Below are 22,950 nucleotides of genomic sequence, written 5' to 3' on the forward strand. Positions count from 1 at the left end.
CAGAATCACAGTGCAGAAGAGGCCCTTCGGCCCATCGAGCCTGCACCGACACGTGAGAAACACCTGACCTACCTACATAATCCCATTTACCAGCACTTGGCCCACAGCCTTGAATGTTATGACGTGCCAAGTGCTCATCCAGGTATTTTTTAAAGGATGTGAGGCAACCCGCCTCTACCACCCTCCCAGGCAGCGCATTCCAGACCTTCACCACCCTCTGGGTAAAAAGGTTTTTCCTCACATCCCCCCTAAACCTCCTGCCCCTCACCTTGAACTTATGTCCCCTCGTGACTGACCTTTCAACTAAGCTGCTCCCTATCCACCCTGTCCATGCCCCTCATAATCTTGTGCACCTCGATCAATCGCCCCTCAGTCTTCTCTGCTCCAACAAAAACAACCCAAGTCTATCCAACCTCTCTTCATAACTTAAATGTTTCATCCCAGGCAACATCCTGGTGAATCTCCTCTGTACCCCCTCCAGTGCAATCACATCCTTCCTATAATGTGGCGACCAGAACTGCACACAGTACTCCAGCTGTGGCCCCACCAAGGCTCTATACAACTCCAACATGACCTCCCTACTTTTGTAATCTATGCCTCGAATGATAAAGGCAAGTGTCCCATATGCCTTTTTCACCACCCCACTAACATGGCCCTTTGCCTTCAGAGATCTATGGACACACACACCAAGGTCCCTTTGTTCCTCAGAGCTTACTAGCGCCATGCCATTCATTGAATACTTCCTTGTCAAATTACTCCTTCCAAAGTGTATCACCTCATGCTTTTCAGGGTTAAATTCCATCTGCCACTTATCTGCCCATTTGACCATCCCGTCTATATCTTCCTGTAGCCCAAGATACTCAACCTCAATGTTAACCACTCAGCCAATCTTTGTGTCATCCGCAAGCTTACTAATCCTACCCCCCACATAGTCATCTATGTTGTTTATATAAATGACAAATAATAAGGGACCCAGCACAGATCTCTGTGGTATGCCACTGGAAACTGGCTTCCAGTCACTAAAGCATCCTTCTGTCATCACCCTCTGCCTCCTACAACTAAGCCAATTTTGAATCCACCTTATCAAATTACCCTGTATCCTATGTGCATTTGCCTTCTTTATAAGTCTCCCATGTGGGATCTTGCTAAAGGCTTTGCTGAAATCCATATAAACTACATCAACTGCACTATCCTCATCTACAGACCTGGTCACCTCCTCAAAAAATTCCCTCTGACAAAGCCATGCTGACTATCCCTGATCAAACCTTGCCTCTCTAAGTGGAGATAGACATCGATTTAAGGTGAGAGGAGAAAACTTTAGAGATGTGCGGGGACAAGTTCTTTTACTCAGAGGGTAGTGAGTGTCTGGAATTCGCTGCCAGAGGAGGTGGTGGAAGCAGGTACGATAGTGGTGTTTAAGAGGCAGCTTGACAAATTCATGAATAAGATGGGAATGGGGGGATACGGACCCCGCAAGTGCAAAATGTTTTAGTTTGACGGGCAATATGATCGACGCAGGCTTGGAGGGCCGAAGGGCCTGTTCCTGTGCTGTACTTTTCTTTGTTCTTGAATCTATTCAACGATGGAGCATCTACAACCCTTTGGGGTAGAGAATTCCAAAAGATTCACAACTCTTTGAGTGAAGTAATTTCTCCTCATCTCAGTCCTAAATAATCGGCCCCTTTTCCTGAGACTGTGCCCCCGTGTTCCAGATTCCCCAACCGGGGGGAATCACCAACCCCTCTCAAGCCCCTTTAGAATCTTAAACAAAAACAGAATTACCTGGAAAAACTCAGCAGGTCTGGCAGCGTTGGCGGAGAAGAGAAGAGTTGACGTTTCGAGTCCTCATGACCCTTCAAAAGAACTGAGTGAATCTAAGGAGAGGGGTGAAATATAAGCTGGTTTAAGGTGGGGGGGGGGGGGGTGGGGGAAGAGAGAGAGAGAGAGAGAGAGAAGTGCGGGGGGGCGGCGTGGTTGTAGGGACAAGTAAGCAGTGATAGGAGCAGATAATCAAAAGATGTCACAGACAAAAGAACAAAAGAACACAGAGGTGTTGAAGGTGGTGATGGTGGTTTATCACCACCTTCAACACCTCTGTGTTCTTTTGTTCTTTTGTCTGTGACATCTTTTGATTATCTGCTCCTATCACTGCTTGCTTGTCCCTACAACCACACCACCCCCCTCCACTTCTCTCCCCCCACCCAACACCCCCCCACCTTAAACCAGCTTATATTTCACCCCTCTCCTTAGATTCACTCAGTTCTGTCGAAGGGTCATGAGGACTCGAAACGTCAACTCTTTTCTTCTCCGCCGATGCTGCCAGACCTGCTGAGTTTTTCCAGGTAATTCTGTTTTTGTTTTGGATTTCCAGCATCCGCAGTTTTTTGTTTTTAACCCTTTAGAATCTTGTAGGTTTCAATGAGATCACCTCTCATCCTTCTAAACTCTAGAGAATATAAACCGAATTTGCTTAGCCCCTCATCTTAGGACAACCCCCTCACCTCAGGAACCAAACCAGTGAACCTTCACTGTATGGCTTCCAAAGCAAATATATCCTTCCTTAAATGTGGCTGTGCACAATACTCCAGGTTTGGTCTCACCAAAATACTATACAACTGGAGCAAGATTAGTGGTGATGTAATTGAATGGCAGAACAAGCTTTAGGGGCTGAATGGCCTCCTCCTGTTTCTATGTCCTTTCCTAGTCCTGATCACATTTCCCCACACTATCTCTCAGAATCACAGTGCAGAATCTGCACCTACATGTGAGAAACACCTGACCTACCTACATAATCCCATTTACCAGCACTTGGCCCATAGCCTTGAATGTTATGACGTGCCAAGTGCTCATCCAGGTACTTTTTAAAGGATGTGAGGCAACCCGCCTCCACCACCCTCCCAGGCAGCGCATTCCAGACCTTCACCACCCTCTGGGTAAAAAGGTTTTTCCTCACATCCCCCCCTAAACCTCCTGCCCCTCACCTTGAACTTATGTCCCCTCGTGACTGACCCTTCAACTAAGGGGAACAGCTGCTCCCTATCCACCCTGTCCATGCCCCTCATAACCTTGTACACCTCGATCAGGTCGCCCCTCAGTCTTCTCTGTTCCAGCAAAAACAACCCAAGTCTATCCAACCTCTCTTCATAAATGTTTCATCCCAGGCAACATCCTGGTGAATCTCCTCTGCACCCCCTCCAGTGCAATCACATCCTTCCTATAATGTGGCGACCAGAATTGCACACAGTACTCCAGCTGTGGCTTCACCAAGGTTCTATACAACTCCAACATGACCTCCCTACTTTCATAATCTGTGCCTCGACTGATAAAGGCAAGTGTCCCATCCCTTGCTCCTTCATCCGCCTATTCCATTCGAGTATCGCTCAGTTCCTGCCTAAACCACTAATCCCAGATGTGAATCCCCTCATCCTCACAACTCTCTGTATAAAGATGTTTTTTATAAATCTTTTAGCTATAATCCCCACTTTCTTGGCCCCTCAACAGAAATATTCTGCTTCTATCCACCCTGTCTTATCCCTTTATCATGTTAGAAAGCTCAACACCCCACAATCTGCATGATTTTGACAATTTTCCTAATACTTTTATATTAGTAATTATATTTCTTCATCCCAAGACCCAATTTGAATCCCTCGATTTATTCTACCTGGTAACTCCCACCATGCGCAATTCTGCATTTACTTTGTGAAATGGAGCATTTAGAAAAAGAGAATTAACCCCTTAAACGATTGGCTGTTTGCTAATATTCATGGCAAAACATTTCATGATGCACCTTGAATATTGCTGAAATGAGAGACATGTTGCCATCTTGCACTCATCAGGACAAACGCAAGAATGCTAAATTTCAAACGGTCTCAACAATTTATACTGTAAGGGAAAAGGGTGTTGATTGGTCGAGGCATTGCTCATAATAGGTAGAGTACAGATCGTACTCAACCAACCAGCACTTGCAAAACACAAAAGCATCTACTGTTAGATGTGATTGGGCAGCACTTGCTGAACAATCTTGAGTGCGCTAATAGCTACAGTAACGACGAATTTAAAATAATCAGTCAAATTCCTAACATGGCTCATTTACACTTGCTAGAAGCAGTATACATTCATACACAGGGACCCGGTGGAATATGTTCAAGCCTTGTACCTTTTTTTGAATTACCCGGGAGCTTGGGGCACCTATTGCGACCTGTTGCTTTCTCCATGGCAATGCCTTGCTCAATCAGAGTTGACGTGCCAATCAATCAGCACCCTTTTCTTCTGTAGTATAAATTGTTGTTTGAAATTTGACATTTATGCATTTGTCCTGATGAGTCCAAGGCAAAAAGATTCAGCAATATTCAAGATGCACCTACTTTTTAAAAAAAATATTACTGAACAGCAGAAACACATAACCAAAAGTCAATAAACTCAAGTTATTTGTTTAGTTTCCTTTCAAACCATCAAATATTGAAATTCAATGGTGCATTTGGTGAAACCACCTCTCTGGAGCAAAAACGTAATAGAAAACTTTTGCACCTCATTACAATCTTCGCCTGATATATGGGCCCCGTATAGCAGCCCCAGTCAAACAATCAGCTTAATCTTTTCTCTTTCAGGAACTGACTAACCTGCTACGCTCTTCCAGCTGTCTGTGTGTCAGAATACAATCAAATCCTCCTTACTTTCATCTTCGGGTGGGTCCTCCTTCCCCTTCGGGTCGAGCAGCGCTCCAGGTTTGCCCTTTGTTCCACGTTTTGCCATCAGCAGTTTTCTCCCTGCAGGGTCAGGAGGACAAACTCATGACTAACTTTCTTTCTCCCACTTTGCGACAGGCAGTCTTACCCTGCCACAGGGCCATCTCATGCTGATGCACAGCCTCCCACCCGGTCAACAGCAATATCAAAAAAAAGCCTACCTCTTCATACTCAGTCACCAGCTTCAGACACAGTATTTCCTGGCTCCCCTGATTTACAAGGAGCTTACCCTTTGCTGACTTTCTTACTTCAGGTAACCTTCCGATAGGCGCTTAAGCTGGTTCAAAGCCTGTTCACCCCTGAAGTCGAAGGATGTTTCTCATTAATACAATCATAGAAGGTTTAGATGGATTATACAGCACAGAAACAGGCCCTTGGCCCATCGTGTGCATGACAGCCATCGAGCACCTATCTATTCTAATCCCATTTTACACCACTTGGCTTGTAGCCCTGTTTGCTATGTCTAGGTTCATGGCACAGAAATAGGTCACTCTACCCATTGTGTCTGTGCCAGCCGAGAAATGAGCACCCCCCCCACACCCCCAAGACTACTCTCACTTTCCAGCATGTGGTCCGTAGCCCTGTAGGTTATGGAACTGGAGCTGCCTATCCAAATACCTTTTAAATGAGTTGGGGGTTTCTGCCTCTACCACCCTTTCAGGCAGTGAGATCCAGGCCCCCACAATCCTCTGGGTGAAAAGTATTTCCTCATAACTCCCCTCTAACTTTCTATCAATCACTTTAAATCCATCTTCCCCCTGGCCACTGACCTCTCTGCTAAATTAACAAGCCCTTCCCATCGCTCTATCCAAGCCCCTCACAATGTTGTACATCTCAATCACATCCCCCCTCAGCCTCCTCTGTTCCAAGGAGAACAGCCCCAGTCTATCCAATCTCTCCTCATTGCTGCAGTTTTCCAGTCCTGGCAACATCCTGGTAAATCTCCTCTGTACCCTCTCGAATGCAATTACCTCCTTTCTGTAATGGGGGGACCAGAGCTGCACACTGTATTCAAGTTGAGGCCTAACTAATGTTTTATATAGTTCCAGCATAACCTCCCTGCTCTTATATTCTATATCTCGGTTAATAAAGGAAAGGATTCCATATGCCTTCTTAACCACTTATTGACCTGTCCTGCTATCTTCAGGGATCTATGGACATTCATTCATAGGCCCCTCACTTCCTCTACACGTCTCGCTATCCTCCCATTTATTGTGTAATCCTTTGGCTTGTCTGACCACCCCAAATGCATCACCTCACACTTTTCTGAGTTGAATTCCATTTGCCACTTTTCTGCCCATCTGACCAGTTCAGGAGAGATATATATTGCCCATTGCCTTTGCCTTCTTAAAGGCCACTGGAGAGAGATAGCCCTCCAAATGTCTGGAGAGATTCCACCTTCTGAACTGGCTTATAGCAGAGCAACATGATCATGCGAAAGCAGCTCCACTGGTTTGGAGACTGCATCTGCATGCCAAATAATCAGCTTCCCAAGCTTTCACAACTTAATGATGGCATCCAATCTCAAGGAGGACAGAGAAAGCATTTTAATGACACTCTGCACTGTTCACTGAAAAAAGAGGGCAAGCTGACATTGGCGTGTGGAAATTTAAAAAAATTCTTTCATGGGACGTGGGCGTTCCTGGCTGGGTCAGCATTTATTGCCCATCCCGAATTGCCCTTGACCTGAGTGGCTTGCTCAGCCATTTCAGAGGGCAGCTAAGATTCAACCACATTGCTGTGGGTCTGGAGTCACATGTAGGCCAGACCAGGTAAGGGCAGCAGATTTCCTTCCCTAAAGGACGTTAGTGAACCAGATGGGTTTTTACAACAATCGGTGATTGCTTCGTGGGCATTATACTGAGACTAACTTTTTCAATTACAAAATTTATTAACTGAATTCAAACACCCCCAGCTACCGTGGTGGGATTTGAACCCGTGTCCCCAGAGCATTAGCCTGGGCCTCTGGATTACTAGCCCAGTGACATTACCACTACATCATGGCCTCCCCAGAAACTTGCCTCAAACCATGCCTTGTGGCAGGGCCTCATCCAACTTGGTGCAACACGGTCCAAAAATAACTGCCTAAACTGCGGAGATGGGGGAGAAGATGGCATAGTGGTAATGCTCTGGGGACATGGGTTCAAATCCTACCACGGCAGCTGGTGGAATTTACATTCAATTAATAAAATCTGGAATATAAAGCTAGTCTCAGTAATGGTGGCCGCGAAACTATCATCAATTGTCATAAAAACCCATCTGGCTCACTAAAAGCCTTTAGAGAAGGAAATCTGCCACCCTTACCTGGTCTGGCCTACATGTGACTCCAAACCACAGCAATGTGGTTGCCTCTTAACTGCTCCCTGAAATGGCCTAGCAAGCCCCTCAGTCAAGGGCAACTAGGGATGGGCAACAAATGCCGACCAGGTCAGTGACATCACATGAAAGAACTTTTTTTAAAAAGCCACGAAAACAGGAGCAGAGGGAGAGAGAGCAAGCGAGGGTGAGAGAGAGCGAATCCTGACTTAAGAGCCCTCCCCCTTCCTCAGAGCAACTCTTGTCCTCTCTGCCCAAAGGCATGTAAGCTCCAGGTTTGGCCAGCTGAGTCACCTGAGGACACACAGATCATGAAGCCTGGTAGGTGCCATCCTTGTTTCAAGGGATTGACGAAGATAACAGAGCAGAGGCATTAGATATTATCTGACAGCAGTCTACAGGAAAGCAAGGATACCACACACTACATAGCATCTCCAACAAGAGTTGAGGCACTGGACAGTATATAAAGGAGAGACTGGATGTACCAGGTTGTACATAAAACTTGGACAGCAATGCAAACAGGTCCAAATTTACCACCCTCAAATCCTGAGGATGGTATAAGTTTGGGTACTATGGCAATCTGCTCCACAGGTTGCATTCTCTCAGCCGTCCCTTTACATGGCTTCCCTTACGCCACTCACCCAAACAACAACAAACGGGCAACCGAGAACTGGATTCTCCTCTTTTGGTTCACACAATCATCAGCAACCATGGTCGGAGGATTGCAGGTGTTTCTCACAGCTGAGAGAATGAACTATGGTCAGAAGAGCAAAGACAGGAACCCACATCCTGCCACTTGATGATTCGGCACGCTGGGACTCCAACAGGTTGCACCCACTGTGCCGCACACAACAACCACACACTCTCTCTCGATGCACACTCTGCTTAAGCTGCTCAATTAAAATACTAAGTGGATTTCCTGTTAGAATAAATCATAACACATTGTTTTACAAGGGCAGCAGCTTCATACCATGTACCGATCCTGTCATGGACAGATGCATCTGAGGCAGGCAGGTTGAAGAAGATGAGGTCGAGTATGTTTTTCCCTTGGCCAGTAGTGGAGCTACTGATTACACTTCTGTTAAGCACCTTGGGATATTTTTCTATGTTTAACGGCACAATATAATACCCCCTCTCATGGGGAAATCGAAAAGTAGGGGTCACAGTTTAAAAATAAGGGATCTTCCATTTAAGACGGAGATGAGGAGGAATTTCTTTTCTGAGGGCCATTAATCTTTGGAGTTCTCTACCCCAGAGAGCAGTGGAGCTGGGTTGTTGAATATATTCAAGGCCGAATTAGATTTTTGATCAACAAGGGAGTCGAGGGTTATGGGGGGGCAGGCAGAAAGGTGGAATTAAGGCCACAATCAGATCAGCCACAATCTAATTGAATGGTGAAGAAGGCTCAATGGGCTGAATGGCCCACTCCTCCTATTAAGCTGCTGAAGTTGAGCTGGACTCCTTTCACTAACAAAGTCGAATTGTTAAGTGAACACAAGCTGAGGGCTCCCTTGGGCGTTGCTGTTGTTTGGAGGATTTTACTGGCTGGGTATAAGAACAGGTGGAGGCCATTCAGCCCCTCAGGTCCATTTCAAAATTCAACTGGATCTGGATCTTAACTCCACCCATCCACTTTGGTTCTGTAACCCTTCCTTGTCAAAAATCTCAATTCGGGATGTCAGTCAGAAGCACCCAGCATGTTATGATTGTAAGATCTATAAGAGTGTAACATCTAGAGCGCTTCTCCTGTTTTAGTTGTGTTGGCATATCATAGACTAATATCCCTATTCACCAACATTACCATGGGTAGCGCCAGCTCAGCCAGACATGACCTGCTGATGTGGTCACCCTGATAATGAAAAACGTATCAATGGAAATAATCCAAAGATGGGTCTAGAAGATTTCCAGCTTTGGGGCTGTGACTATTTCCTTTGGCAGCTTGTTCCATTGTAGGATTATTCTTGGGAAGAAAGATAGTCGTCAGTAGAGAAAGCTGTCTTGCGGCCAGAAACAAAGAATCTAATATCATCCAGCTGCATGTGGATTCTGAGGAACATCACACTTGGAAATACCAGACAACGACACTGATGGTTCCCAAAGGCGATTACGAAATGAAGATGGTAAACAATGAAATACCTCACTAAGAGGATTCCACTCCATAAAAGCTCAGATGCAATGCACAGGTCAAAGCTTAGGTAAATAAAGACAACAACATGCATTTAGCATTTATAAGTGCTTAAGGTCACAATAGGAGTAGGCCATTCAGCCCATTGAGCCTGCTTCGCCATTCAATTAGATTGTAGCTGATCTGATTGTGGCCTTAACTCCACCTTTCTGCCTGTCCCCCAAGACCCTCAACTCCCTTGTTGATCAAAAATCTATCTCAGCCTTGAATATATTCAATGACCCAGCTCCACTGCTCTCTGGGGTAGAGAACTCCAAAGATTAATGGCCCTCAGAAAAGAAATTCCTCCTCGTCTCCGTCTTAAATGGAAGATCCCTTATTTTTAAACTGTGTCCCCTACTTCTCGATTTCCCCATGAGAGGGGGTATTATATCGTGCCGTTAAACATAGAAAATTATCCCAAGGGGCTTAACAGAAGTGTAATCAGTAGCACCACTGCTGACCGAGCTGGCTGAGTCCTAAAGGACATAGCTGCTCAACTGGGTCTGCAGCAGATGGTGAGGGACCCAACAAGGGGAAAAGTCATACTCGACCTCATCCTCACCAGCCTGCCTGCCACAGATGCATCTGTCCATGACAGTCACGGTAGGAGTGACCACTGCACAGTCCTTGTAGAGACAAAGTCCTGTCTTCACATTGAGGATAGCCACCATCATGTTGTGTGGAACTACCACCGTGTTTAATAGGACAGATTTCGAACAAATCTAGCAACTCAAGGCTGGGCATTCATGAGGCGCTGTGGGCCATCAGCAGCAGCAGAATTGTACTCAAACAAAATCTGTAACCTCATGGCCCAGCATATCTCCCACTCTCTATTACCATCAAGCCAGGGGATCAACCCTGGTTCAATGAAGGACAGAGGAGGGCATGTCAGGCACAGCACCAGGCATACCTAAAAATGAGGTATCAACCTGGTGAAGCTACAACACAGGATGACTTAAGTGCCAAACAGCATAAGCAGCAAGTGATAGACAGAGCTAAGCGATTCCACAACCAACGGATCAGATCTAAGCTCTGCAGTCCTGCCACATTCAGTCATGAATGATGGTGGTCAATTAGACAACTCACTGGAGGAGGAGGCTCCATAATATCCCCGTCCTCAATGATGGAGGAGCCCAGCACATCAGTGCAAAAGATAAGGCTGAAGCATTTGCTACAATCTTCAGCCGGAAGTGCCGAGTGGATGATCCATCTCGGCCTCCTCCGGAGGTCTCCGGCATCACAGATGCCAGTCTTCAGACAATTCGATTCACTCCACATGATGTCAAGAAACGGCTGAAAGCACTGAATAGTGCAAAGGCTATGGGCCCTGTCAATATTCCTGCAACAGTACTCAAGACTTGTGCTCCAGAACTTGCCGCGTCCCTAGCCAAGCTGTTCCAGAACAGCTACAACATTGGCGTCTGGAATATGTGGAAAATTGCCCAGGTATGTGCCTTCCACAAAAAGCAGGACAAATCCAACCCGGCCAATTACTGCCCATCAGTCTACTCTCCATCATCAGTAAAGCGATGGAAGGGGTCATCAACAGTGCTATCAAGCGGCACTTGCTTAGCAATAACCTGCTCCCTGAATCCCAGCTTGGGTTCTGCCAGGGTCACTCAGCTTCTGACCTCATTACAGCCTTGGTTCAAAGGTGGACAAAAGAATTGAACTCCAGGGGTGAGGTGAGAGTAGCTGCCCTTGACATCAAGGCAGCATTTAACCAAGTGTGACATCAAAGGAGCCCTAGCAAAACTGGAGTCAATGGCAATCAGGGGAAAAATTATCCACTGCTGGAGTCATACCCAGCACAAAGAAAGATGGTTGTGGTCATTGGAGGTCAATCATCTCAGCTCCAGGACATCACTGCAGGAGTTCCTCAGGGTGGTGTCCTAGGCCCAAACATCTTCAGTTGCTTCATCAATGACTTCCCTTGCATTATAAGGTCAGAAGTGGGGATGTTCGCTGATGATTGCACAATGTTCAGCACCATTTGCGACTCCTCAATTACTGAAGCAGTCCATGTTCAAATGCAGCAAGACCTGGACAATATCCAGTCTTGGGCTGACAAGTGGCAAGTAACATTTGTGTCACACAAGTGTCAGGCAATGACCATCTCCAACAAGAGAGAATCTAATGGCATTACCATTATTAATATGGCAATCATCTTGTTAAAACCAATTGTTAGTTAAATGGGTGATGGGCATTAATTATCTCAACTGAATAGAATAAAAAGGTACAGCTGGAACACTGTGTGGGATCTACAGGAAGTAGGTAGCACTTAGGAATTGTCTTGGAAATAAACTGGCTTTAACCAAGGTAACCAAGAGACCTGCCTGGATTAATTCTTCCACCATAACTTCTTATTGTGAGTAAAAACCATTGCTGAATTTTACCTTTATCAACATTCTGGGAGTTAGCATTGACCAGAAATTGAATTAGACTAGCTACATAAATACCGCTGCTACAAGAGCAGGTCAACGGCTGGGAATCCTGCGGTGAGTAACTCACCTCCTGAATCCCCAAAGCCTGTTTGCCATCTACAAGGCACAAGTCAGGAGTGTGATGGAATATTCTCCACTTGCCTGGATGAGTGCAGTTCCCACAACACTCAAGGAGCTTGACACCATCCAGGACAAAGCAGCCCGCTTGATTGGCACCCCATCCACAAACATTCACTCCCTCTACCACCGATGCACAGTGGCAGCAGTGTGTACCATCTACAACGTGCATTGTAAGAATTCACCAAAGCTCCTTCGGCAGCACCTTCCAAACGCATGACCACTATCAGCTAGAAGGACAAGGGCAACATGGGAACACCACCCCCTGGAAGTTCCCCTCCAAGCCACACACCATCCTGACTTGGAAATATATCACCGTTCCTTCACTGTCGCTGGGTCAAAATCCTGGAACTCCCTCCCTAACAGCACTGTGGGTGTACCTACACCATGTGGACTGAAGCGGCTCAAGAAGGCAGCTCATCACCACCTTCTCAATGGCCAGTTAGGGATGAGCAATAAATGCTGGCCCAGCCAGTGAAGCCCACATCCCATGAATAAATTTTTTTAACATCGTCAAGGAGAGAAAGGAGGCTTTGGAGAGGTCAAAGAGGTTGATTTTAAGGAGAGTTTTGAAGGTCATTGTTATCGTATTTCTTTCTATGGCTTTCGGAGTGGAAGTTGTTGTCATAGGTTTAATGTCAACTTCCCTAACCAGTCCAATGCCCTGCTGGAAAGCAAGTGTAACTCCAGGGTGTTGCCCTCAAACCTGAATTGGGGGCAAGTTGGTGTTATGCACTCCATGGTTGACCAGGATTTCCTCCATCACAGCCAGGCGGAGTTTTGAGGTGCCATCTGGTGGCCACACAGGACATGTCCAGTTCCCCTAAGGGTTGTCCACATGCTCCAGGAGAGACTGAAGCCTGGCTGTCGAGGTGTTGGGTCAGAGGTAATATGTTTATTTGGGACGGTGTTTTCTGCCCAAGCTTTCCTTCAGGTTTCATCGGTGTTATGGAGTTGGAGTCACACTGCGGGGAGTTGATGGCCACTTTCAGGTCCATTTCTTTATTCTTCCATGGGATGTGGGCGTCACTGGCTAGACCAGAATTTGCTGCCCATCCCTAACTGCCCTTGAACTGAGTGGCTTGCTTGGTCATTTCAGAGCACAGTTAAAAGTCAACCACATTGCTGTGGGTCTGGAGTCACATGTAGGCCAGGCTGGGTAAGGATAGCAGGTTTCCTTTCCTAATGGACATTAGTGAACCAGATGGGTTTTTACAACAATGGAGGATGGCTTCATGGCCACCATTACAGAGGTTAGCTATTAATTCCAGATTTATTAACTGAATTTAATTCCTACCATTGCCGGGGTGGGATTTGAATCCATGTCCCCAGCGCATTAGCCTGGGCCTCTGGATTACTCGCCCGGTGACAGTGCCACTACACCATTCCCCCAGCCTGTAAAATCTTCCAACACGCCTGATGGCGGGTGGTAAGACTGGGAGAGTTCCCTGGTCAGCCATACTGCAGAAGGCAACAGCAAACCACTGCTGCACTTTGCCAAGTATAATCATGGACCAATCCAATGGAGGTCCATGGTCCATGGCTTGGTAGCTGGAGGAGGAGGAGGATGGAGTTGGAGATGTTTGATTCCTGTCCAGAGGGGGTATCGTCGAGCAGTGTCGGGAGTCGGAGTGGATGAGGACAGCCTTCTCCTGGCCCACCCTGTCAAGCAGATTCTTGAACTCTCGATTCGGTGACTAATGTCATCAAAATGGCAGCCAAATGCCCCTTACAGGCCTCCTGGTCAATTAAGCAAAACTGAAGATAAAGATTAAAGGGGGTCAGGGGGTGGATTGCTTTGGGGGAAGGAATTCAAGGGCAGGGGGCCAGGTGGCTGAAGGCATGATTGCCAGTGGCGAGGGCAAGGGATTTCAGGATGTGACAAGAGGCCAGAGGTGGAGGAATGCAGAGTTCTATGAGGGTGGTAGGGCTGAAACTTTTTGGCTGTGAAGTCTATGAAGGGAGACTGGCCAGGTAGGTACTGGAATAGTTGATTCTGGAGAAAAGGAGAAAGGTTTCGGCAGCAAATGGGTTGAGGCAGGGCCAGAGGTGGACAATATTATGGAGGAGGAAGGGGGTGGTCTTTGAGATGGTGCAGACATGGGATCAGAAGCTCACGGTTGGGTAGAACACAGTTTGCAAATTCAGCACCGACTGGAGGCAGTGGTAGGGGAGGGGAAAAGAATCGGTGGCAACAATAGAATTGGCGGCAGTGGCTGAAGATGATAGCTTTTGTGGATCACTGCTGTTGCAGGGGATTCCTTGGTCTGGAAAACATACTCAAGGTGCTGGAAAGACCCACAGGGTCTACACTGAGTCTTACAAGCAATCTACACTGAGTAAAGATTAGAAGGGATAAAGGGTTAGGACCAGGCCTTGTGAAAGCAGCCAACACTGGGATAAATAAAACAGAGCAATGTAATACCAGACTTTCATATTACGTGCACAACAATTGGCTTAAAGTTCAAGCAGGGGTCGTAAAGTAATGTTCTCGAGTATTCACCCAGTATCTAAGAAAGGAGGCCTCACACAAGAAGTGAAGTGTACAAATGAATAGCAAGCTGCTGTCAAACTGAACAAATACCACCTTCATAGTTTGTTCCACGAACAGATATAAAGGGTGAGTGTGAACAGGGAAGTTATTTTAATGGGAGCTTCTATCAACTCAATATAAACTGGAAAAGCCCCAAAGGTCTAAATGTCAAGAGTTGATAAATGACTGATTCATGACTGATAGCGTGAATGCAGCTTTGAGATGCAGAGACCTGGAATTTGTAAATGATCTAGATAACGTACAGGAAATGGAAGTCATTGCACCTAAGGGTGGATACCAAACTCAAAATGATCAAGATTAACAAGCTAAGTCATCCATTTAGACCCAAAACCAAGTGCCGAAAGTCAAAGATGGAAGAAGATTTTAAACAACTGCAGGAGACAACAACGTTTTACAACATTTTGGCTGAAGACAAATGAAACACTTTTTTTTTTTAAAAAAACAATGTGTTCAGCCAGGACACCAGATCAGAAAGCTTCCGCTTTTTTAAAAAAAAAATAATTCTTGGGGTTTCTTAGAGTAGTTGAGGTGAATGGCATAGATGCATTTAAGGAGAAGCTAGCTAGGTACACAAGGGAGAAAAGAATAGAAAGTTATGTTGATCTGGTGGGATAAGGCTCAAATGGAGCATAAGCACCAACATGGTCCTCTTGGTCCAACTGGTCTCTCTGTGCAGTATCTACGCAAGACCTGCAGGATGGTAAGAAACCAAAAACAAAAGATTCTAATAATGTATGATTGCCTCTACCATTCACCCCACCCTCAGCCACAGGAATCTAACTATCAAGGATAATGGACAATCACCTTCAGCATTTATTGCAATATTGTGCAGAGAGGTGTTTACCAATTACATCATTTCTGACTTTTAAACCTTTTTAATTAGGAGAATAGCAAACAATTTTTCCCCAAAAACCTTTGTTGTCCTGAAGCTTAACGGCTCCGATAGTAAAGATTGATCCACAGTTAAATGCTTGTCATGCCAAGAAGTTGAGAGGGAAAAAAAATCTTAACATTTTGTTTCTTTTCCGTATTCTCTTGTTTATATAAGAACATCAGAACTAGGAGCAGGAGTAGGCAATTCAGCCCCTCGAGCCTGCCCCGCCATTCATTACGATCATGGCTGATCTCATTTTGGCCTCTACTCCAATTTCCTGCCCTCTCCCCATAACCTTTCAACCCATTACTAATTAAAAATCTGTCTATCTCCTCCTTAAATTTACTCTGTCCCGGCATCCACTCTGAGGTAGTGAATTCCACAGATTCACCACCCTTTGAGAAAAGTAATTCCTCCTCATCTCTGATTTAAATCTACCATCCCTTAGCCTCTCATTCTAGAATGCCCCACAAGGGGAAACATCTGCTCCACGTCTACTTTGCCTATCCCCTTTAACATCTTATATACCTCAATTAGATCTCCTCTCATCCTTCTAAACTCTAGCGAGTATAGCTTAAACTGCTCAATCTCTCCTCATAAGACAAGCCCCACATCTCTGGAATCAATCTAGTGAATCTCCTCTGAACCGCCTCCAGTGCAACTACATCCTTCCTCAAGTAAGGGGAACAAAACTGTGCACAGTGCTCCAAGTGCGGTCTCACCAATGCCTTGTAGAGTTGCAACAACACTTCCCTATTTTTATACTCTATTCCTTTAGCAAGAAATGCCAAATTTCTATTTGCCTTCCTTCTTACCTGCTGTACCTGGATACTAGCTTTCAGCGATTCATGCATGAGGGCACCCAGATCCCTCTGCACTGAAGCATTCTGAAGTTTCTCTGCATTTAAATAATAAGTCACCTTTTTATTCTTCCGACCAAAATGGATAACCTCACACTTATCCACGTTAAACTCCATCTGCCAGATTTTGGCCCATTCACCTAACTTGTCCATATCCATTTGTAAATTTCTTATTTCTTCATTGCAACTTACTTTCCCACCTATTTTGGTGTCATCTGCAAATTTAGCTATAGTACCTTCTGCCCCTGAATCCAAGTCATTAATATAGATTGTAAATAGTTGGGGCTCAAGGACCAAACCCTGTTTCTAAAAACGGACAAAGGCTAACTCACCAACCTCCTAGAATATGACACCGCTTGCTTTGTGTGAACATTCCAGTCAAGCCAACACAAAGGACTAGTAGACAGGACATCTGCACCAGCCAGCTCTGAACAAGGACAGAGCTATTGGGACTTCTCATCTCCAACATTGTGGTAATGGTTCCAGTTATCTGCTCAAAATACACCGGGTTTTAACAAGGGTCCTTAAAGTACATTGGCTCGACCTGAAACCACCCTGTCACATGACCAAGACTTCAGCTGTTTGAATTGCTTTAATTACACAGCTTTTGGATTCTGTCTTCAGTTGCTATTTAACCTCAAAGGAAAAACAGGGCTCCAGGCTAGCAGTCTGCCTCTGATCCCCATCTCTCTCATAGGCTGATCTCGAGAAAGAACCTTTCGTCTACAAAGTGAACTAATTTCCAGAATACAAGAAAATTCAGCTGGTATCTTCAACTGTCTCAACCTGTAACCGAGTTCCTAGGACCAAGATCAGGAATTCTCCCAGACTAAGGCATCTGAAAGAACCTTCACTGGGCACTGACTTACTGGACTCTATTCACGTGAATTCTTGCCAACACCTTGTGATTTTTTGCTGTAACTCGCAATTTGTAACTTCTTTCCCTTCCTTTCTCTGCCTTTCAATCTTGTACCCTCATGAGTCGCAGTCCATCCCTCGGGTTTTGAGTGCATTAATAAATTCTAGTTTTGCTTCACCTTAAGGTGTTTGCTGTGGGGTTATCATTAACATTGGAATTCACAAACCGGGGTTTGGGAAACACATCACAGCCCATTCCAACAAGGGAAAGGATACTTGGGAAACAAATTAAATTAGAAATTAAAAACTACAATCATCACGAGAAGAGGGGAGCAGTTACAATAATTCAATTCACCTCACCCCTGTGTCTGTAACATGCTCAGTTTTGATTTTAGCCCTTTCAGGTCAGGCATGTCGATGTCTGAGACTACACACATTTCAACTACATTTAACCATGCTTTCTTCCTCAATTTTCCCTGTTAATTTTTTACTTCCCCATCTCCCCGGAAGATATTGGCCCATCACTTAATTATGGCTCCATTACCGTCCTCTGGTACCTCACTCTAGCCATTCCTCCCACGCGTACCTCACTCTAGCCATTCCTCCCACGCGTACCTCACTCTAGCCATTCCTCCCACGCGTACCTCACTCTAGCCATTCCTCCCACGCGTACCTCACTCTAGCCATTCCTCCCACGCGTACCTCACTCTAGCCATTCCTCCCACGCGTACCTCACTCTAGCCATTCCTCCCACGCGTACCTCACTCTAGCCATTCCTCCCACGCGTACCTCACTCTAGCCATTCCTCCCACGCGTACCTCACTCTAGCCATTCCTCCCACGCGTACCTCACTCTAGCCATTCCTCCCACGCGTACCTCACTCTAGCCATTCCTCCCACGCGTACCTCACTCTAGCCATTCCTCCCACGCGTACCTCACTCTAGCCATTCCTCCCACGCGTACCTCACTCTAGCCATTCCTCCCACGCGTACCTCACTCTAGCCATTCCTCCCACGCGTACCTCACTCTAGCCATTCCTCCCACGCGTACCTCACTCTAGCCATTCCTCCCACATGTACAGTTCTAACAGGACTCACTCACTAGCAACCAGGGGCAAAAAGCACTGGACCATTTTATGTCTCTGTCCTCACCGAGTGGTGCAGAGTCCAGTTGGGGCACCTCGACTGCTAATCAAACTCCAAGAACCTCCTGGCCTGTACAGCTCATCTACCACCTTAGGGAGGCCACCTCAATCTAACGATAAGTACCTGATAATATTTAATATAATGGTATGTAAACAATGAATGTTGATGACATGAAGGTGAAGAGACCTGGCTCACTGCGAGTTGCAGTTTTCCTCCACATCATGTAGGAAAGTTTAATTTATAGGGACAGTTAATATGGAAGAATGCCATTTATTAACAAGTTGCCTTACCAAAGTTAATTCAACTCACGAATATTGTATGATATCCATTGCTTGTAACATGTTTAGATTTCAAATAATTATAAAATTCAGAGGATCAAAGCTGTCAAGCTAACTTCAGTAAAGGGGCCATGCCCTATGGGAGCATGTCTTTACCAAAAGATGGAAAAGTTCATTATTAGCAGCGGTCGTCCGTGAATTTTTATTTTATTTATTCACAAGATGTGGGTGTCCCTGGCTGGGCCAGTATTTGCTGCCCATCCACTCAAACTGGTGGTGTTCAGCTGCCTCCCTGAGTACAAACTTGAGTGACTTGCTAAGCCATTTCAGAGGACGATTAAGAGCCAACCACTTTGCTGTGGGTCTGGAGTCATTTTTTAAATTAATTTACGGGATGTAGGAATTACTGGCTGGGCCAGCATTTATTGCCCATCCCTAATTGCCCTTGAGAAGGTGGTGGTGAGTTGCCTTCTTGAACCGCTGCAGTCCATGTGGTGTAGGTACACCCACAGTGCTGTTAGGAAGGGAGTTCCAGGATTTTGACCCAGTGACAGTGAAGGAACGGTGATATATTTCCAAGTCAGGACGGTGAGTGACTTGAAGGGGAACTTCTAGGTGGTGGTGTTCCCATGTGTCTGCTGCCCTTGTCCTTCTAGGTGGTAGCAGTTGTGGGTTTGGAAGGTACTATCTAAGAAGCCTTGATGAATTCCTGCGGTGCATCTTGCTCTTGGTACATACTGCTGCCACTGTGCATCGTGGTGAAGGGAGTGAATGTTTGTGGATGGGGTGCCAATGAAGTGGGCTGCTTTGTCCTGGACAGTGTCAAGCTTCTTGAGTGTTGTGGGAGTTGCACTCATCCAAGCAAAGGGAGAGTATTCCATCACACTCCTGACTTGTGCCTTCTAGGTGTGGACAGGCTTTGGCGTTCCAAGTGAGTTACTCATCGCACGATTCCCAGCCTCTAACCTGCTCTTGCAGCCACAGTATTTATATGGCTAGTCGAGTTCAGTTTCTGGTCAATGGTAACCCCCAGGATGTTGATAGTGGGGGATTCAGCGATAGTAATGCCAATGAATGTCAAGGGGAGATGGTTAGATTCTCTCTTGTTGGAGATGGTCATTGCCTGACACTTGTGTGGCACGAATGTTACTTGCCACTTGTCAGCCCAAGTCTGGATATTGTCCAGGTCTTGCTGCATTTGGACATGGACTGCTTCAGTGTCTGTGGGGTCGCGAATGGTGCTGAACATAGCGAACATAGGCCAGACCGGATAGAGATGGTAGATTTCCTGTGAAACGGGTTCCACCAGCACCCCACTCCCTCCAACAGGAATTCGATAGTTCCACGGTCATCCTTACTGATCCAAGCATTTAGTTAATTGAATCTAAATTCCCCAGCTGCTATGATGAGATTTGAACCGACATGTCTGGAACATTCCTCCAGATCTCTGGGTTTACTAGAACAGTAACATAATTACTGTGGTACTGTACCCATGGTGACACATGGAAAGGTTCATGATTAGCATGTGAGCTATTGACACTGGTTTTAAAAAAAAAGCTCTTGCAAAAGTAAAGTTAACCCTCGTCGCCACACTAATACTCCTTGGTGCCAAGAGGCACTTATGCTCTTGCAGCCATCTTGACCGAGACTAGTGAACACAGCACAGATCAGGGAATGAACCTGGGGTTTATGTCTCTGTTGTTCGATAGACACATTTTCTGAGCCAGCTGTTAGTCCAGCAAAGATTCACGAGGATGGTTCCAGGGGTGAGGAACTTCAGTCATGTAGAGAGATTGGAGAAGTTGGGCCTGTTCTCCTCAGAGAAGGTTGAGTGGAGATTTGATAGAGGCATTCAAAATCCTGAGGGGTCTGGCCAGAGTAGATAGGGAGAAACTATTCCCATTGAGGAGGAGAGGGCACTGAGTTAAGGTAATTGGCGAAACACGCAATGGAGACATGAGGAGAAACTTTTTCACGCAGCGAGTGGTTAGGGTCTGGAACGCACTGCCTGAGAGGCAGATTCAATCGAGGCATTCAAAAGCAAATTGGATTATTATCTGAAAAGGAAGAATGTGCAGGGCTACAGGTTGAAGGGCCAGAGAGTGGCACTAGGTAAATTGCTCATTCAGAGAACCAGCAGAGACATGACAGTGAAGCCCAGGTCCTCATCTGTTGGTCTCCTAGTGAAACGCAGCCCCAATGATGTAATCTTAAATGTGGCAGCAATTCTGTTCCAAACTTCAATACAGAAGAGTAAGAAAAAGGCATCGACAAGGGAAATAATTTCATCGCAAGGAGAGTCATTTTCGATGACATGGAGAACCTCAAACCAGGTAATGTAAAATAAGGAAAATCACCAAGGCCCTGCCCACTGTGTACAATCTCGGGATTCCAAATGAACATTACTATTTTGAGCTTCCTGCTTCCAGTTTAAGGTATAGTCAGAAATCCCTTCAAATGGACTTTCTGATCGATGTTACAGTGAGGGTGGAGAATTGTTTAATTCACCATCCAACTTAATCAGATACCACAAGTGGTTCATGCCACAGCTGTTACCAGTGAAAGAAATAAACCGCATTTAAAGCGATGCATACATTCTTTGAAAGCAAACTTCAGCTTGGGTTAGGATAAGCAGCATGATCCAAAGCTCCCTTAAAGGAACCAAGTAGTAACACACAAACCCCTTAGTTTGAAAGCTGCCTTAAAAAGAAAAGTCTTGCAGATATGCAGGATGTTTTACAGAATAATTTGGAAGCTGTTCGATGACTTAATGTTCATGTCCAATCACTTCAATTCAGGGAGCTGCAGAAGTGGAGACTCACATTTCTGGCCTACTCCGAGCCCCAGCGCAGCACTTAATCTTTGCTTCATTCTGAAATTAAAACTGTGTCAGCACTTACTTTTCTTCCCATAGGGCTTCCTCTTTGTCTTTGTGGCTTCTGTCGGCTTAGCAACAGGCTTTTCGGGAGCTGTGTAAAATAAAAATTGATGTGCTATGATAAACACCCATTTATCCGAAGGCAGCCTGTATGAGAGTTAAACACCAGAGTCTTTTAAAGAGAAAAGATTAGATCTATTTTTTTCTCTGCTCCTATCCATTATTGCACAGTAGAAAATGGGCCATGTACAAGGTTAGCTTTATTTATCAATAATGGGTTCACACTTGTAGAAGTCTTTGGTTTGAAGGTTGAACTTACTGTTTTCAGTCATTCCCTCCCCTCTCTGCTCTCTATGTATTAAAGAAGGTGGTCAATGACTTGCACAGGGTTTCCACTATGCTTGGTATCAGAACAATTGCAATCACAGGTCACTTTTATTCAATTCTTCTTCCCCCTGCACTGCTCGCCATTCAAGAAGTTGAACCAGTGATAAACACCCTATGCTGCAGTTCCACGGTAACCGCCTGATATTTCTGCGGTGATTTTTTTACCCACAGTGAAAAGTACCCCCCTGCCCCCAACAACCATTTGCCACCTCCTCTTGAGAACAAGGTGGAGATCAGGAACTCGCTCCACCCCCCTCCTCTTCACTGTGGTCTGCCCTCTGTGGAACTTCCCAAGCGTGCCTCCATTCCTCATGTTCCCACAAAACCAGTGTGGAACCCTCGAATGATGGGCTGGCTGACAGAGCTGTCCAATTTATCCCACTCCCCAGCTCGTTCCCCACAGCCCTGTATTTCTTTCCTTCAAATGTTTCACCAACTTTCTCTTTTGCAAGTTATTATTGAATCTGCTTCCACCGCCCTTTCAGAAATGCATTCAGTTCACAACTTGCAAAAAAAAGTGTTTCCTCATCCCCCTCGTGCTTTAGTCAATCCTCTTAAATCTGCATCCTCCTTATGTGTACTCTCCAAAACCAATCATTTTTTAACACCTCTGTTAAATCTCCTCTCTTAACTTTCCCTGCTCGACGGAGAACAATCCCAGCTTTGCCACTAAGTCCTTCATCCTTGGTACCATCTCATCTGCACCTTCTCCAAGGCCTCAACACCCTTCCCAAAGTGTGGTGCCCAGAATTGAACACAATACTCTAACATTTAGATTGACTTTGGTTCAATTGTAGAAGCAAAAGTTCTAAAAAGCGAAATGTTGTCCAGCAGCTTCTTCCATTTTAGTTTATTGGTCTCCATGGGGATCAGAACAATACCGTTGCTAAGGATCTGAATATCAATAAAATGAGGGAACAAAGTGCAGATCCTTGAGACATTCCAGAGGTGATAGTGTGGGGAAAGGAAGGCAGTCTTACTTTTCAGTAGCACCTTTTGTGAACAGAGAGCATTCAAAAGCAATTTATAGCCTATGAATTATGTTTGAGATAAAGTCATTTGCAATATCGAATATACAGCAGCCAATTGGTGCACCTCAAGCTCCCAGAAACAGCAATGTGATAACAACCCAAGTTGAGGGGTGTCCCAGGAGGCCAAGGAGAGCTCCCCTGCTCTTTGCCATGCCATGGGATCTTCTAACCTCCACTGCAGAGGGCAGACGGGGCCTCAATTTAACACCTCGTTCGAAAGACAGGGCAGAACTCCCTCAGTACTGCACCAGAGTGTCAACCTAGATTTTGCGCTTAAAGCTTGGGAGTGGGACTTG

The 22,950-nt window shown here is 45.6% G+C and overlaps 1 protein-coding gene across 7 annotated transcripts in view; it reads right to left on the reverse strand.

Moving 5' to 3' along the window:
- Positions 1 to 22,950, reverse strand: part of l3mbtl2 (L3MBTL histone methyl-lysine binding protein 2) — a 181,256-nt gene that overhangs the window by 97,918 nt on the left and 60,388 nt on the right. For 6 of the 7 annotated variants that reach the window (XM_041177803.1, XM_041177802.1, XM_041177804.1 and 3 more), the window contains 2 exons: positions 21,259 to 21,327; positions 4,674 to 4,766 (listed from right to left, as the gene is read on the reverse strand). In XM_041177803.1, the coding sequence (XP_041033737.1) occupies positions 4,674 to 4,766; positions 21,259 to 21,327 (162 nt within the window). Of the gene's footprint in view, positions 1 to 4,619; positions 4,767 to 21,258; positions 21,328 to 22,950 lie in introns of all 7 variants that reach the window. The other variant, XM_041177805.1, reaches the window with a different exon arrangement.

The sequence above is a fragment of the Carcharodon carcharias genome, chromosome 31 (genome assembly GCF_017639515.1).
Source record: "Carcharodon carcharias isolate sCarCar2 chromosome 31, sCarCar2.pri, whole genome shotgun sequence".
Lineage (NCBI taxonomy): Eukaryota > Metazoa > Chordata > Chondrichthyes > Lamniformes > Lamnidae > Carcharodon > Carcharodon carcharias.